Source organism: Hipposideros armiger, unplaced genomic scaffold (genome assembly GCF_001890085.2).
Source record: "Hipposideros armiger isolate ML-2016 unplaced genomic scaffold, ASM189008v1 scaffold_0, whole genome shotgun sequence".
Lineage (NCBI taxonomy): Eukaryota > Metazoa > Chordata > Mammalia > Chiroptera > Hipposideridae > Hipposideros > Hipposideros armiger.
Window position 1 is genome coordinate 2,449,163 of NW_017731350.1, and position 18,384 is coordinate 2,467,546.

The 18,384-nt window shown below is 49.8% G+C and overlaps 1 protein-coding gene across 1 annotated transcript in view; it reads right to left on the reverse strand.

Moving 5' to 3' along the window:
* Window positions 1-1,480: 1,480 nt before the first annotated feature.
* DPYSL5 (dihydropyrimidinase like 5) overlaps window positions 1,481-18,384 on the reverse strand; it is an 81,364-nt gene continuing 64,460 nt past the window's right edge. The window contains exons 9-13 of the mRNA XM_019642028.1: window positions 14,210-14,351; window positions 12,871-13,013; window positions 11,279-11,486; window positions 6,576-6,744; window positions 1,481-4,461 (exon numbers count right to left, since the gene is read on the reverse strand). Of these exons, the coding sequence (XP_019497573.1) occupies window positions 4,376-4,461; window positions 6,576-6,744; window positions 11,279-11,486; window positions 12,871-13,013; window positions 14,210-14,351 (748 nt within the window). The 3' untranslated portion in view covers window positions 1,481-4,375. The remainder of the gene's footprint in view (window positions 4,462-6,575; window positions 6,745-11,278; window positions 11,487-12,870; window positions 13,014-14,209; window positions 14,352-18,384) is intronic.

Consider the following 18,384-nt stretch of genomic DNA (forward strand, 5'->3'; position numbering starts at 1 on the left):
TTGTGGAGGACGTCGCTGCACTGGCCCATGTTGGTATTATCATTGCGCTCTTCCTGGGTGAGGCAGATCATTGCCATCCACTGGACGGCAGCTCACGGTGGCTCTTGGCTGCTCATGACGGCTGCCAGCCGCTCACGGTAGCATATAGGAGCCCACTGCAGGCCCACTGCAGCCTATGCCGACACTGGTGATTCATGGCAGCCCAGCTCCAAGTCGAGCTGTTGTCCACCGTCTCAGCTGTAGAGGGTGCAGTGTCACTGGCCCTAATGTGGGATCCGAACCAGGGCCCTGCTGCTCAGAGCTAGCATCCCAAGCCAACTCTTAACCAATGTGCCACTCGGCTGGCCCGAGTCTGTGGTCTTTTATTTTTCCTCAATTACATACATACATGCATACATCAAAGGCATCCAGTCTTCCTGGGTATCTTTTATTTTTTCTTTATAAACCATCTGATACCATGTACATGGCCTGCCAAATGTAATTTTTCATCCAAATGCTTACCATGGAATCCAATTCTGGGGTGCTCCCATGTTATAGGAAAATAGGGTAACATGGACACGTAGGCCCAGTACCATCCTAGGGTCTCATCATCCTGCAAACCAAGTAATGGTATTTCCGTCTGGCTCGGAAACCCCACCAGAGCATGTACACACAGCCAAGTGCTTGGCCCTAACTTCAGTGCTCTGGGTATTTCTTTAGGTCATAGCCTGTCTTATTTGCAGGAGGGTTACTTATTTGATGAGAGCTTGGAAAGTTCCCCTGCACCACCTAAAATTCCCTCATTAGGGTTTTGTCCTTTGAGGCTAAGAAATAAGCACAAGTGACCCCAGAGTACTAGAAGCAACAATTTCACTCACTCACTCTTCAGTGTGGAAATGTTCGATCAGATAGAAGGCAGGAGTCTTGATGCAGGTGGGTGGAGTTTGGGAGTATAGTGGGCCAATCCAAATGGTGAGGTTCTGGGCAAGCCAGAGAATAAGCCTGTCGATCCTTCAAAGACACATTAGCCTTGGGATGGCCTTTTGTAATTTTATGAATTCCATAAGCTAAGAGTTCCACTGTGTGAAGAGGGGGCTATGGGTTTCCAAAATGGTGGCCAAAAGACTTGGTGACAAAGGGTAGGCAGGGAAAGCCTGTTTTCCCCCTTTTATATCTAATGCTTCCCCCTAATTACCCCTGTTCCAGATACCTCAGCAACCACATCCTGAATAGTGTGGCACCCCAAACCTTGGTTCTGTTCCCATCAGGAGAGGACTGGCTGCTAGCTGTTGGGCCACTGAAGCTCCCGTCTCTCAACCTTGTTTTTTTATCTGCATACTCTGCTCAGGCCTCCCAGGAAGCTGCCACCTGCCACCCGCCACCCAACATGAGTGAAGAACCAAAGCTGAGTTTTCTTAGCAACGTTAGCTTCACCCCACTACTGTCAAAGAAGTCTCCTGCCAAACCTCCTCTCCTTTAAAGAAACACAACTGAGACCGAGTGAGAAGTAGCTACAGTTTAATACAAACCTGCACCAGAACACAAGGTGTCGGGCTGTTTTATTTATTTTTTGCCTCAAACAGGTGGCCAAAGCACAGGACCATGTATTGTCTTGGGGTTGACACAATCTTAGCACCATGACTTTTACAGAGTGGGGAAGTCACTTGGGTGCTGGGGGCTCCATCCCGACCTCAGGCTGTGCCTGCTACCTGGGCAGCTGGAGGGGGTTTGAGTTTTCGCGTGGTTCTGTGGTTTCTGGGTCAGTGCTGGAAAAGCCCTCATCACGCCATTGGCTTGACAGAGAGAGAGACCTACTGTGGACTCCTAGCACTACACACACGCACACACACACGCACACACAGTAGCACAATTTTCTGGTAACTTAACCTCACAAACCTAGAGAGCAGCTAAGGCAAGAACAACAGTATTTATTCAGCAAGTACAAGACCAGTTTGAGAGCTGCATTCAGTGCAACCAGAGACCCTTTTCATTCCAACCAGGAGCCCGCGGGGCTGATGAAGCTGGCTGGAACTCTGCACAGGGGCAAGGAGCGGGTGGTGGGGGCTGACCTTTCATTTGGTTCCTTGAACATCCTTCTGATTTTCATCTAGAAGCTCCTGGGCAAGGGTGGGGTCTATGTAAGGATCAGGGGTGGGTGAAGTGAAAGGCCTACGGTGGACCACTCCAAGGCGTGGTCTCCCAGAGCCACAGGCCATGCATCTCTCGGGCGGAGGCACTCAGAGAAGGTAAAGCTTTCCTAGCCCAAGCAGGGATGCTCTGCCCGTGGGCCACCACCACTGCTTGGCTCTTTGGCATCTGCCCAAGGCCCATGACCCAACAAGGGCTGAGAAGGGATAATGATGATATACATGGTACCAAAGGGTCAGTGTCATGGTTCCCCAGGCCCAGATCCCTAGCCACTGAACCCATGGCTGCCACCCTCCAGGAGTGCCTTTGCTGCCTCTGTTCCCTGGGCTACCGTTTCTGTCATCTCAGCCCCTAAATGAGGAAGATGAGCATGAAGGGATAAGGATATGGAGGCAGCTCAAACCACATAGCAAACCCCCAACATGTAACTAGTTCTGGCTCAAACGGTGAATATGCATTACAAGAAAAATCTATCTACCTGTGCAAAACAAAGCAGACTGCCTATCAGGGGAGTAAGTCTTCTAACTGGTTAAATTCTAGGTAGGATCTACAAGGGACATCACCGCACTCTTCCTTTCCACAGCTGGGGTAGATAGCCAAGCTCTTAAGGGTATCACAACACCTCTGGAGCCAGAAGGTCTAAACTTTCTGAGCCTTATCTTTGAAATGGGAGAGTAATACATGCTCAGTGGTCATGAGGAGCAATTGAGCACTTGTATATGGAAGTGCTTTGAAAACATGAAAAGCACGGTAGACATGTGCAAGGTATGACCACTAACCCAAAAGTCCAGGAGCCATGTGCAGCCCGGGGTGCTTAAACTGAATGTGCAACATGAAATCACTTCCCCGAGGGGAGGACGAGGCTTAACAAGGGGAGGTGGCTGGGTCACTGCCCAGCTCACTCAGGGTGGCTGGACATCACCCAGCCTCTAGTATTTCCATGGAAATCTGGAGCTTTGGAGGCAGGGAGGGCCCCTGGACGTAGGAGGAGATGGAGGCTACAGCAGGTGAGGGGACGGTGCTAACCACAGGAGACCACAGCACCTGTGCAGCGATGTGACTACTATAGCCAGGTCCTGCTGGCCTGGTCTCCTTCCCTGGCATCTAGCTAGCCTACTCTCCCTAGTCCTGCTCCCCCTCTCTTAGCAGGCATCAGGCCTCTTGCCAATCACACAGGAGGAGCAGCTGGGCCTCTGTCCAGCAGGGGGAGTTGACAGGAAGCTGGGTGTGTCAGTGCTGGGAGTGACCAGGGCCAGGGATAGGAAAGGCCATGCTACTACCCAAAGGTCTTCAGGGCCAGCACCCTAGGCACCCTCTCAGAATGTAAGGGAAGAGGTGGGAAGAGGGCCTGGGACAAGGCCTGTGGCAGCTGGAAGACTCCAGGTGGGAGAAGGGCCCATAAGCCCAGCACCCTCTACCCTCCACCCCCTCTGTGCCCTAGGCTGTCTGGTTGGTGTCGAGTGCAGCATCTCCTAAGGTCCACATCTATTCCTGTTTCTATGCTATGCTAGTGACACAAAGCACCGTTATTTTTCACAGGTTGCACAAACAAGTCAAACCAAACCACTGCGCAAACCAAACGTGCAAAACAAAATCATGTACACGCTCCTGGCACCAGCCTCACGCCCTGCCCAGCTAGCCCTTCTGGGCCTGTGACTCCCAGAGGATGGGGGAGGGAGAGGAAGAAGCTGGCAAAGGGGTGCAGTGTATCCCAACCACACCCACACAGGGGCCAGAGGTGAGTCAGGAAAAACGGGGTGTCCTGGGCATGGCTGGGCAGCAAACACCTGTCTGACTTGAGAAAAGGGACCACGAGGCCTAAGTGGGCCGGGGAAGGGAGTCCTTTTAAAATACATCTGCTAAAGTGCTCTGGACAACTGGCGGGTCAGCCAGGGACAGGGCACTCAAGTCTGGGCTTTCCCGAAGCCAGCACATGGAGGCAGGTGTGAGAGGAGGGGCTGGGCGGGGCTCTATGCGTTGGGCTCTGTGCATAGTGTGGGCTTCCTGGGCCCCATGAGGCCAGGGCAGGAAAGGACGGCAGCAGGAGGAACACATCTCAAAGTGCCTGTTAGGGTCGGCTCGAAACACAGTGAATCACGTGTCAGACATGGGGAGGGCTCCCCGGGTCCCATAGCCCCTCAGGTGGTGAGCTGCCCAGCCCAGCCTCTCCTGCCCCTGCAGCTTCGGCCGGAGGGTGTGCGGGCTGGTGGCAGCAGTGCATCCTCACTTGGGGGGCTGGTCAGTGCCTTTACCAAATGCCGCTTGACCTGCCTCCGGGGGGAGCGAGGATCCGAGCTGAGGCTCGCTTTGGAACATGGTCATCAATCTGAGAGCCTGCAGGGGAGGAAGCAGAGGGTGAGCTGGGCTGCTCTTGCCTGGGTCATAAAAGCATAGTCACTGCTTGTGATGGAGGCTGGGAGGCCCTCCCTGTGTATGATCTGTTTTAATCCTTACAACTCCTTCCCATTTTACAGATGAGGAAACTGAGGCTCATGGAATGTAAGTAACTTGCTCAGTGTTACACGATGTGTAAGTGGCAGAACCTGGATTTGAAGCCTGGTCTTCCTGGTTCAGAGCCTCCATGATTTACTGCCCTACTATGCCCTGTTTACTACTCCCAAGCCTGGACATATGGGCTTTTATACATATGCCTCCGTCAATACGAGAGAGAAGGGAGGGGGCTCCATTCTTTTGGAAAATCTAAGAAGCACATCCCAAAAGACCCCATATCTTGAAATCCCAAGACTTAGAAAAGGAGGCCTGGTGCCCCAGGGAGTGCAGTGGGACAGTCTTTAGCTTGTCTCATCGAGGACAGGCAAGGTTCGGGGCAGAGGGACGGTGGGAGGCTGCCTGATGTTTGCTGAGTCTGCAAGGCGTTCTGCCTGGTCTTGGCTCTGCTCCAAACTTGGGTGGGCGCAGAAGCCAGTGGCCAGTGGGGCCACAGCTCTGGAAGTCTTACCCGTCCGGTGGAGCTGGCTGCTGCGCAAGGGCCAGGCCCAGGCGGCCTTGGGAGTCCACACCTCCTGGATGGGCAAAGCCAACCACCCATAGATCCCTTTCTGACACCCTGAGCTCTGGTCCCTGGAGTAGCAGTGGTTGGAGCAGCAGTGGCCCTCAGGGCGGGGGAGCAGTTATCTCTCAGGAGATTAGCTCTGAGAGGAAGGGGAGAGTGGCGGAGAGGACCCCTCCTCATGGGCTATCAGCTCCTAAACAGGACCCACAGACTTCTGCTTGGAGCTGCTCCCAGCACACAGCTGAGCATAGTGGACAGATGCTCAGCAGGCAGCCTTGTCCTCTTGGCGTCCCTCTGGTTTAGCCCGCTGCCTCTCGGGTTAAGACAGTCTGTGGGCAGGTCTCATCTCTCCCTATAAACACCATTGTGGCATCAGATCACCGGCCTTTCACTACAAAGCAGAAAGCTATGGGCAAGGAGAACTTCACCAAGATCCCGCAGGGAGTGAGTGGCAGGCAGGACCGCGTGAGCGTCATCTGGAAGAGAGGTGTGGTACGTTCTCTGGAGCCCCTCCCCACTCTAGTCCTAGTAAGAGTTTTCACCCTTAGGAGGTTTGGGTCAACCACAGCTCCTTATTTCTCAAAAACAACTTAAAAAGGTCTTTTTTTGGATCTCGCGCCTCTCTCTGTTTGGGCCCCGGCATAGCCCTAGCAGAGCGGATACTAGGTTTGCACCTGGGCGAGGCCTGAAGGCCGTTCACGGAGGCCCGGCCTCACCCCTCTCAAGTGCTCTCGGTTTCCATCACAGCTGCCTGCAGACTAGCATCCTATAACCTCTGCTTGTTCTCCACTGAGGGTTGCCATTTACTCAGCAATGACCCCTCTACCTTTAACAGCTGCAAGAGCACGTGGGATACAAAAAGTTGTTGACAATAAAATCCCTGAGGAGACACACTGCATATATTATATATAATACAATTCCTGGCAAACAAACAACAAAAAAAAGGTGACAGAGGGGCAAACGTGGGGATAAGGTAAAGGAGGAAAGCGAATAAGAGAAATACCAGGTCTTTCAGAGAGGCTGGCACGGAGCGGGTATGGGGAGAGGGTATTGGTGCAGTCCCACGTAGCAGAGAGGGTTAATCCTTCTGAGCCTGGGTAATCTCTGGGGCACCTGCTGTGTGCAGAGCCCTCAAGATGTTTCAAGGGACCAAACATCTGAAGTTAGGAACCATGGAAAGACTCTCCCACAGGCCATGGCCTGTTAAAGTGGTACCCAGGGACTGGGAGAGCCCTTCTGCCCCCCTAATATTTGTGAGTATTTAGTAGGGGACCCAGCACTCATCACTAGACATGCAATAAGGGAGGGAGGAAGATGAGGGGAGAAGCAGCATAAACTCCACTGCTTGGCCGGACCTCCTGGCCCCTGGGCCCTCCTGCCGCCACCCCACTGTGGTGGAGCTGCAAGTGCCAGTCCTAGAGGCGCTTGCTCTTACCAGAGAGGCTGAAGCTGGATTCATGAAGGTCCCTCATGCCCCCATGTCGGGTAACAGGCCGGGTAGGTGTGTCTGCGAGTGGCGTTCCCATCTCTTTTTTCCCAGGATGCACAACGACAGCTACATCCCCCAGGTAGGGAGTGCGGTCCACTCCCTTAACCTTTAAGGTCTAGTGAAGGACGGAGAAGGAGAAAAAGGGAAAAGATGAAACCATCACCAGCCTAGACACCACCACCAGAGCCTCCTCAATGGCTGACAGGACTCTAGATGCTGCCATTCTGCTTGGGACCCAAATTACTGTGACAAAGGCCTTCCTAAACCTTGACCACCGGGGATGGAGAATTCTTTTCTTGTACCTCCTAAATAGAGTGTGTGCGCGTGTGCATGCACCTGTGCATAAGTATGTATGCATGTATGCATGCATAGAGGAGATACTTACTGGCTCCCCTTTAATTTCAGTGGAATCCTTTCCAAAGTAGTAGATTTCTGAGATACTCAACCTTAGAGAGCACCCCTCACATGAGATCAAATAATATAAGTAAAGCTCTTAGAACTGCTCTGGCACATGGCAAGTGACATGTAAATACCAGCAACTATTACTATTGCACAGGTCATTGAAGGGTGCTTAATCATATTAAAAGAGGCTATTGTGAGGAGGAAGAAGTGTGTTGGTGTGCATAACGTCTGAAGGAGCAACATAGATACTCTCCACCCCAGGCACTCGTCTGGGGCATAACCTCAATCTCCTTGTTGCTTGATGCTTATTGAAAATCTTGTTCAGAGAAATGATATGATTTCTTGAAGGCTCTCCGGTCTACATATTTCTTTGAATTCTCCAACAACAGATCTGTCATTTAGCTCAGCCCTTGGAATGTCAAACCTGGTCTGAACTGCTTTGGCCTGTGCCAGGCTGCACTTTGGCACCTGACTTTGGTGGCAGGGGTCCCAGGGGTGAAGGGCACAGGTCTCCGGTGAATCCTGGTGAGTGATCTTGGCTGGCCACAGCTTCTGGCAGCCCCCCGCTTCCTGGCTTTATTCGAGGGGCACCATCCCAGAGCTGCCCTTCTCCTAGAGGCCCATGCTTCTTAGAGACTGCTCATTTATAATTTTTGGAAAATGAGATTTTCTGATAGTTTTCTTTTCTGCATACCCTAGTTCTGTTACATAAGGTCTGTAACAGAGAACAGGGAATAAAAGTGACTTTTTCTTGAGGACCTTACATTGTCACGTTGTCATTATAATAACTGACTTGGATAAAGGAAGTCCGGGTTGAATTTATAGCAATCCCAGAAGCTGGTGCTCCTCCATTGTGGCTGGTTCTGCTGTGAACTGGTACCTAGCTTACATTCTTATGAGGTTGGCTTTTAGAAGGGCTTGAAACACTTTCTCTGACCTCTTTTGGCCTTATTTGCTGACTAAAATACCTTTTTTTTGGGAAGGTCACAGGACTGTTGTCAGATATTGTGTTTTTTTTTTCAAATTGAGATAAAATTCACAGACCATAAAATTCATCATTTTAAAGTATACAATTCAGTGGTGTTTAGTATATTCACAATGTTGTGCTACCGCCACCACTACCTAATTCTAAAACATCTTCATTATACCCCCAATAAAACCCCATACCGATTAGCAGTCACTCCCATTCTCCCCTCCCAACTGCCCTAAGCAACCACCAATTTATTTTCTGTCTATGGATCTGCTCCTTCTGGACATTCCATAAAAATGGAATCATATATTATGGTCTTTTTAACAATTGTTTCACTTAGCATGTTTTTAAGGTTCATTTATGTTGTATGTAGCATATATTAGCACTCCATTCCCTTTTATGGCTGAATAATATTCCATTGTGTGGATACATGGATAGGCCACAATTTGTTTATCTGTTCAACAGCTGATGGACATTTGGGTTGCTTCGCCTTTTGGGCTTTCATGAATAACGCTGCTACAAATCTTCATGTATAAGCTTTTGTGTAGATATCTTTTTTATTTCTCTTGAGTATATACCTGAGAGTGGAAATGCTGGGTCATTTGGTAACCAACATTTTGGGAACTGCCAAACTTTTCCAAAGTGGCTGCACCATTTTACATTCCTTCCAGCATGAATGAGGGTCTCAATTTCTCCACATCCTCCCCAACACGTTATGTTCCATTTTCTTTCATAGCCACCCTTTGTCAGATATTCCTGTGTGTGACTGCATCGCTCTTACAGCTCTTTCTGGCATGCCCCCCAAAGGCCTCCTGCCATTGTCCATATCTGGGAAGTATACTGGAGACAGGACCATTCGCCTACCTGAGACCCTGAGTTTCCTTTGGACTGAACACTGTGATAACTAAAGTCATGCTTTTTTCAGGTAACCCAGGTCTGCTCCCCCACATCAGACTTGTCTTTGGGTTTCTCTGTTGGCCTTTGGGAGAGAAGGGTCTTTAGTTATTCCACACATGGAAGGCTTGCTAGCAGAGCTGATCTTTTGGTGTGAATATGCTGTTTACTCTTATGCTTTTGAAAATTGCTTTCAAGTATCAGTGTTATGTGCCCTTACTTCATCAAAACTGGGAAGGACCCAAGCAATGGCAGTACCTCAAGGCCCCCAAGCCTGCAAAGCAAGAGGAATTCAGAGGTCACGGACATGTTCACATTTTCCTCTTGTTTCTTTGGGAACTCAGGGCGCCCTATTTGCCTGATCATTTAAAATGCTATCTGGTAATCAAAGATGGACAATGGAAACCAGCATTATCTGACTCTAGTCTTCCCCTTGTCCCGTCACACATTCTCTCAGCACAGGAGAGCTCAACCACAGTTCAGGAAAGAAACTCGTGGTTCATGTGAATGAACTTGTGACAGAGGGCATCTGCTGAGGACCATGCTCAGGGTGAAATGAAGCCCTGGTTAGGGGGCCTGGAGAATGTGTGAAGGGTGTGAAGGCCAGCCTGCCCTCCATCCCACCAGATGGGACCTTCCTTCCTTCTGGTCCTTGGGTCCTCCCAGGTTTGGGGCTCACAGGCCAGCAAGAGTGAAGGATGTTCAGAGAACAGCTGGAGGGAGGGCAAAGGCTAAAACAGCTACTCCGGAAAGTCTTTGGGTGGTTCAAGGAGGGCACAAAGGTGGGAACAAGGAGGGGAGGCCTGAGGAACTGAGTAAAGGAGCTTGGCTTCTGCGTAAAGGATTAGAGAACTAAGACAATAAGACATTTTGGATGAAGGAGAGGGCATGTGACCACTTGATGGCAAGTGTGCCAAGACAGAGGTAGCTCTGATAAGGCTTATTCCTGCGATAGTACCAAGCAGATCTAGAGCTCAGTAATATGGCAGCTAAGTGTATTTTCAGTCAAGTCCTTTAAATCTCTGGTCCCCTGCTAGAAGCCAGAGCTGGTCATGAGTAGAGAGCGTGGGACCTAGGAATGCGAAGCTGATGCCGATCTGGGAGAGTGATCACAATATGGGGGTGAGGTGGAGTGGCGAGGTCACCTGGGAGGGGCCCAGAAAAAGCCCCCCACCCCGAGCTGCTACCTGGAGCCTCAGGCTAAAACACAGACTATTTCACTGGGTCTCCCTCCCTGGAGAGTGAAGCAACTGACTGCCAAGGCCAGACTGCTGTTTTCCTGATTCACCCAGAAACGTTCACTGCTCCTACCTCCAGTACATGGCTGGGTATAGAGGATTGGCACGTACTGGGCAAAAAGAACAAAGAAATGGGACACGGCAGAAGCTGGGTGTGGAAATTAAAAAACAGTTTTTTAAAAGGCTCGTTATCTCTTAAGTGTGCCATGATTACACGGCTGGCATCCCAGACCTTGGGAAGGAGAGAGCTGTTAGACCCAGTGAGGGCTGGGACCCCCCTGGCCCTTGGTTATGATATATCTAAGGACACTTACCATTTCTAGACAGCATTGGGAAACAGCTAGGCAGGGGCATTTTGAAGCCATAATAACATTGCTTTAGGCCAGAGAAAGGCGAGGGGAAACAGCAAGATGCTTCCAACTATCAATGTGTTAGATTTGTCCTTTTCTGATGACATGGGACCTCCACCCAGAGGCCAGGGCTGCAGTTCCCAGCACCTGGAGCTGTCAGAAAGGATTCAGGCCAGGTTCTCTAGGGCAGGTCTCAGAGACAAGGCTGGACATCAATCCCCAAGCGATGAGGGAACAGCCAGCCTTCTTTTGGGTGAATGTGTCTACCCAGGGGATGGGAGCCCCTGGGGATGAGGGGGAGCCCAAAGCTTTAGAGAACACCCAGGGTGCTTACTGAGGACTGGCTGCAACCCTTGAGGTTTGAACTATTCTAGACCTGGCCCGACCGCTTCAGTGTTGGGGGACCCAGACTCAGCAAAGCCCACCCAGCCTACTGCAGTCACAGGGAAAGGGTGGGTTTCAGAAAGAGCTGCTCCAGGCAAATATGGTAGCTCAGGACAAACTGGGAGCCCCTTGCCCTCAGGGATGGCAAGAATCCTCCTAGAGACCAGATGTCGGGACAGCTGTGAACAAGCTCCCTCAGCCCCAGAGGAGTTGGGGAACCTTCCCAATACATTTTACTTTGTTATAGGTGCTCCTTTCCTACTATTTCTTGTTCCCAAAGTGACCATTCCAGGCAATAGATTCAGTGGGAAAATAGAGTGAGAACATCTTTGAGATTTAAAAGTCATATGAGATGTCCCCGGCAAGGAGCTTCAACCTCTTCCCACACATCTTCCCCCTCCTTCATCTTACCTTTTCTCTCTGGACCAACTTCTTGTAGACAGTGTCTGGGAAGGACCTCAGGGGACAGAACTTGCCAGTGCCCTCAGCGCACATGAAGACACCATTCTCATACACGACCCGCCCCCGGCTGATGGTGACCAGCGGCACACCGTGGCAGCGCATGTTCTCGTACAGGTTGAAGTCTCCTCCCTGCACCTGGGTGCTGGCTGAGATGGTCCTGGTGGGGAGGTAATGGTGGGAGAGAAAGCGCTGAGAAGAGGTAAAGATACCACAGCTCAATGGGACGGGGTGATGCTCAGTGGGAAGGAAGTATCACCTTCCCACTGGTTGTTGTGGGCTGAACTGTGTCCCCCCGGATTTACATGTTGAAGTCCTCACCTCCAGTATCTGAATGTGCCTCTATATGGAGGCAGGGCCCTTAAATCACTAATCAAAGTAAAATGAGGTCATGTGGACCCTGGTCCAATCTGACTGGTGTCCTTATAAGAGGAAGTTGAGATAGCAGGCATGTCCGCACGGAGTAAAGACCATGTGAAGCCAATGGGAGGAGATGGCCATGTATAAGCCAAGGAGAGAGGCCTCAGAATGAAAACCTGCTGACACAACTTGATCTTGGACTTCTAGCCTCCAGAACTTTGAGAAAACAGATTTCTATTGTTTAGGCCCTTTAGCCTGTGGTCTTTTTTAACGCAGCCAAGTACGCTGGGCTAAACTCAAAGGGTCTTTCTGCCAGCATCAGTCAGTAACGGGCAGATCCACAACAGTGACAGGGACCAGCCGCTGCTGTCAGGATGCAGAACAGGGCTTCTCAAGGGCCCAAGTGGAGAAGATAGTGTGGGGATCCTGGCACTGGGGGGTGGGTGGGTGGTGGTGGTGGTGCGGGGGTGGTGGTGCACAGGGTGGACTTGCATTGCTATCCAACCTTTCATTTTCAACCTCCCAGTGCATTTTGTTCACTGCTAGCTTGTGCAACTAGTGCAAACAGTGGCCCTTAACAAATATTGGTTGACTGAATGAAATTTAATATAAAAAAACGATTCCTGTCTCCTCTGCAGGTAAAAATGATGCTCTGCATCCTATGGCATGATCACTCCTGACACACGTCATTTTATTCACTCATCTTGCGGTCATCAATGCTGTGGGTGTCAAGCGCTGTGTGTTCAAGGTTCCACACCCTCAGGGAGAGAAGCAGAGGTGGAAGAGCCTGGAGCCAAGAGTCAGGATATCTGTCCGTTTTGGCCACTTATTAGCTATGTGATGTGGGGAGTCGCTCTACACTCTGGTCTTAGTTTCTGCAATAGCAAAATGGAAAGATGAACTTGAGGCTTGAGTGCATCTTGGGGCTGTGAGCCAAATCAAATGAGATGCCTGATGTGAAGCAGCTTTGAAACACTGTAAAGTGCTGTGCAGGGGGAGCTGTTCACGGTTGTGTGCCCAGTGCCCGGACTATGGGAGGCCCTCAAATATTTGTTGCACACACCTCAGGGTCATACTTCTCTAAGCTAGAAGCATTGCAGAGATGATATGCTTTTGGAGTTCTGTAATACAAGTCCCTTAAAATCCCAAGTCCTCTAGCCCCGGAGACTAGCAGCAGGCTTTACTTTGTGGCTTCGGGGTCCCACACCACCACGTCGGCATCGGCTCCCGGGATGACGCGGCCCTTGCGGGGGTACAGGTTGAGAATCTTCGCGGCATTGGAACTGGTGACGGCCACAAAACGGTTCTCATCCATCTTCCCTCCAACCTGAAATATTGCAGAAGTGTAAAGTCAGCCAGGCCCCTGTGTGTATGGGCCTTCAACCCTCGGTCACCCTTGACCCTGGCCTATGGCCTTTTAGTTGGTCAGAATGATGGCGCTGGGGTGGACAATGCCGTGGGCACCATTTCAGATGAGCCAACTGACTTGGCGTGATTCCAGGTGCTTGCTTACGCCTTTCTCCTTCATCCAACAACAATGGTGAGTGGACCCTTATTCCAAAAGGTTGCCTGCCTGGTGGAAATCTACCTCCTGATTGTAATACCAGCTCTGCTCATGTGCCCACTATGGATGAGTCAGGAGGCCCCCTCATCCACAGACAGACATGTCCTGTGCTCTGGAAAAGCATCTTGCTGCCCTACCCACCTACCCACCCATAAGAGCACTGTGGAATCTTTTAGGGATTCCCGAGCCACCTCATGGTCCTCCCTGAGCTGGAGGCCTAGTCTTGAGGATGTCAAATCTCCTTGCGCTCAAACTCTCTGCTGCATCGAATCCATGGTAGGTTAAGACCAAAATTACATATTCTTTATGGAGAGAACAGATGGTATTCAATGAATCCCCAGTCCCTATCTTTATTCAAAAGTAATTGGACAAACTATATCAAAGCCTTCAAAATGTTTAATCCCTTGGTCCAGAAATCAACTTCCAGGAATCTGTCCTCAGGAAATAATTAGAAATGCTGACATTTACTCATGAACAAAGAGGTTCTCGGCAGCACTATGTGTAAGTGCAAAAATTTGAAACAGCTGAAAGTTCCAAACATCAGGAAAGAATTAATTGAAGTATGGTATGTCCATTGGAGGAAATATTATTTATCCATTAAAAGAGGGTTTTAAAGGATTTTTACTGATATAGGAAGACACTTAAGATACATAGTTTTTTGAAAAAAAAGGATGAATCCAGATATTAAAATAATGTATAAGACACACATAGAATTAGAAGGAAACATATCAAAACATTAGCAGTTTAATTTCTTGGTATGGAGTTACGGGGATTTTTGTTTCCTAATATTTTTCTGTATCTTCCAAATTTCTATATTAGTCCTATCACCTTTCTGATCATGGGGAAAAAGACCTTTTTATGTTTGTTTTTGAGAAACAAGGAGCTGTGGTTGACCCAAACCTCCTAAGGGTGAAAACTCTTACTAGGACTAGAGTGGGGAGGGGGTCCCGAGAACGTACCACGCCTCTCTCCCAGATGACGCTCATGCGGTCCTGCACGCCACTCACTCCATGCGGGATCTTGGTGAAGTCCTCCTTGCCCATAGCTTTCTGCTTTGTTGTGAAAGGCCGGTGATCTGACGCCACAATGTTCAGAGTATCACTAGGTAGAGAGAAGGACGTGTCCAGTAGAGGGAAAGAGGCCAGGGTCCCAGAAGGGGGACAGGTACAGGGAAAAAGCCTTTGCTTATGAACCAGACAAAGCTGATTTCAGTCTCGGCTCTGCCACTTAGTAGCTGTACGACCTTTAACAAGTAACTTAATCTGTGAGAACCTCAGTTTACTCATCAGCAGAATGGGGATATGTGCTGAAGATGGCACAGACTGTGTGTCACAGGAGACATCGAGTCTTCAGGATGTCGGCTTTTAAGACTTAAGATAGTGGGCAGGGAAAAACTGAACTTAAGAGTTTAGCTAAAGTGAGAGGGTGGCGGTAGTTTTACTACCACAGAATCATATGTAAAGTCCCTCTCATCGCCCTCAACCCCCACCAGTCCCTGCTGGCAACAAGGATGTGCTTGGTAGAACACAAGTTCAATGTTGAGCTTTGCAAATAACTTGGAGCCATAGCTTTCCTTGGACGTGGGGGCTCTAATGGCCAAGAAAGGGGAAGGAGAGACAAGAGAGAAGAGAAGTCTGTCTCAATAAACCAGCAATAGTATGCAACTCAACTGATTTATCGCCACTGCCATCCATGACCATTGTCCTCAAATGGTTAGAGGCCAGCTCCATGTAAGGCTGTAGGTGGCTAAGGCATGGCTGTGCTCTTGAGAGGCTCCTGGGCTAGCTAAGAACTCAGGGCAGAGACTTTGGCGGTGAGAGACTGCACATGGCAGATCCTGTGCCTAATGAGGGAGGCAGACAGCTGGCTTGTATTCAGAGATCTCTGTAGGCTCAGAGGTGGTGAGGAGTGGAGGGGAGAGACTGCCCATGTCACCCAGGCCAGGACAACCTCAAGAGGAAACACCGTGGGAGGGCAGGAAGGGTCCCAGCTGGAGCACGGGTGGTCATGTGGGAGAGGGGGACCACATAGTGGGGGCCCTGAGAGTCTAATTTTACTTGTAGGAGGCACCAAAGCCTGACGAGTACATGTGGGCCATCTGTGATGCCCGCTTCAGAAGGGGAATTGGGGAAGGGGAACAGACAAGTTGCTGTCCTTTTGTTCTTCAGTCTAGTTGTGGAGGATGTTGCTTCACTGGCTCATTTTTGTATTGTGATCATTGCGCTCTTTCTGGCTGAGGCAGATTGGTCACTGGCCATTGGACGGCCGCTCACAGTGGCTCACGGCAGCTCGTGCTGGCTGCTGGATGCTCATGCTGGCTGCCGGCCACTCAAGGTAGCTTATGGCAGCCCACTGCAGCCCCACTGCAGCCTACGCTGTCACCGGCGACTCATGGCAGCCCAGCTCCAGGTTGAGCCGTTGTTCACCATCTTAGCTGTAGAGGGCACAGCGTCACTGGCCCATGTGGGATCCAAACTGGTGGCCCTGATGCTCAGAGCTCACGCTCCCAAGCCAACAACTCTTAACCAACGAGCCACTCAGCTGGCCCAAGAGGCATATTTGTAAAGCTCTCAGATGTTCTGGTTCAGGCTGCCTGGAGGGCTGTCTCCACTGGGGGCCTGCGGACTCATCAGTTACAGCTTTTGCCAAATGACTAATATCCTTGAACAAATCCACAGTGAGATGACTTAGCTATTCCTGTGGCATGGGCTGATATCTATCTGGGCCAAAGACACTGACTGCTCTGGGCCCTCTCAGAGCCTGCGGAGGGACTCTTCCACAGAGCAGATGGTTTGTCCTAGGGTCCCCCAGGGCTCCCCACATTCCCCGGGCCTGCAGAACCCACCAGAGATGAACAGACTCTTTAGGGTTTCACTTTCTCCTTAGGGGTCCTCCAGATACCTGGGCAGGGCTCAGATCAGTCATGGGCTGAGGGTCAGGGACTCTGGGAGCAACTTGCTCAACTCCCATTCTTTAACCGACAAGTTGTCCTGAGCACCCACTTTTCTAAAAAGGGTCCTACAAAGTAGGTGCCTCCCGGGCAGGTGTGAATGGGTGTGGTCACATTCCAGAAGGGCTTTTGAGGTCTCCCAGTTCTGCCCAGAATCTGGGAGACATGAAATACCCTTCCCTACTCTTTCAAGTTTAAAATACGACCAGCTTTGTTAAGTGCTTTAAAATTTTATATGTTCAAATGAGAAAACTTCTGATCCTTTTAAGAAGTCAGATTTTAAACAAAGGACAAATCCTTACATCTGTAGATTGTATTCTTTACCCTGATATATCCTAAGAAATCATATCCTAAAGTAGATCATTATGAAGCAGCTCATATTTTCTTATAGGAATATGATAATTGGTGTCTGGGTTTTTAATCACGTGTCTTGCATAATATCAGTTATCACCAACGATGTGTCATAAAAGCAAAATTACAGTAATCATAAATTCCTATAAAGAACTAAAATGTTAAAACTATGCTCCAAATTCTATAAAATTGTGCACATGTACCATATGCACTGATTAAAAAAGGGATTCAAACTATTCTCATAATAGTTCACATGAAATTACAATTCTATTTAAGTAAATAGAATTTATTTAAATAATTTGACAAAATAAGTTAGATATAAAAACTCAAATTACTCAATAATACTCTCCCCGGCCTATCTGCATTTGTGTGGGTTTGGGCACTGTAATTTGGGTGGGTTGGAGCATTTACTACCTTTTTATTCTTTCAGTAAATTTACTTATGGCAAGCAGAAGTATTTCAAAAGCTTCTTTGACCTTGGAACTGAGTCCAAATTATTAGTTCTTGATACTTGTTTGTTTTGTTGTGTTGATAATGATGGTTTTTCCCAATGAAAAGCATTTTTAAAAGCAAAAGCTGATCTAGCATTTCTCCCTTCATCCTTTGTTACTCTCTCAATATACTGCAATCTGTTTGAGAGCTGCTGATGCTTAGTAACAGAGCAAAACTACAAGACAGAATATAATTACTGTCACTGTGCCACCTCCACCTCCAGGGGCCACATTTACCCCGGGACCCTACTGACTGCACTCCGTTTGTATCTGGAAAGTCCCCACATCCCACACTGCTCTTTAAGGTGTTGACACAGCAGGATGTGGAGTGGGAATATTCCAGTTGTTGGCAGCCAGGACTGAAAACTGAGGACATGGATAAAATAAGTGTCCCAGTGGGACGGCCAAGTGGCACGTTGGTTAAGAGCTGGCTTGGGACGCCAGAGGGCCCTGGTTCAAATCCCACATATGAGGGCCAGTGACACTGCCCTCTACAGCTAAGATGCTGAACAACAGCTCAACCTGGAGCTGGGCTGCCGTGAGTCGCCAGTGACAGCGTAGGCTGCAGCCTCTGCTGCAGTGGGTTGCCATGGGCTACCGTGTGTAGCCAGCAGCCAGCGTGAGCGGCCAGCAGCCACTGTGAGCGGCCATCCAGAAGCCGGCGACTGATCTGCTTCACCCGGGAAGAGCGCAATGATGGTGTCAACTTGGGCCAGTGAAGCAACGTCCTCCACAACTAGACTGGGAAGAACAAAACGACAGCAACTTGTCTGTTCCCCTTCCCCCAATTCCCCAATAAAATAAAAAATCTTTAAAAAATAAATAAATAAGTGTCCCAGTATCTACAGACAGCCACCTTCAACTGGGGCTGGTCACTTCCCGCAACACCCCCCACCCCAATCACCCTAGAAGAGGCATATCACCAGCCCTAGGTCTGTAAAAGCAGAATATAGGGAGGGGGGTGGGGGCAGGATGGAGAGTCTTGTCGTCTTTCTGTCCTTCCTCTTTCCCTCTCTCCCGCACCAGTCTACCCCAAAGTCAAGGAGGGGACATTTCAAGAGGTTCCCCTGTGGAGATCAGTGGTGATAGCAGTGGGCATCTGCCTGGGAGGTGGGCCTGCCTCTGAGCCGCTGGGCGAGTGGCATGGGGACAGCCTGTCCTCCCACCGCAGGGAGTGGCTAAGCAGTGTGAGCTTCCTCTGGGCCCCAGACACCGCAGAAGGTTGCCAGGCTAAAACTGCCTTGTCAGGGTCCTTGTTCACAGGGACACTGCTAGTTCTGGAAGCTGGGAAGGTGCAGGAAGAAGAGGCCAAGCTGGAATCCATTTCCTACATCAGGGCATT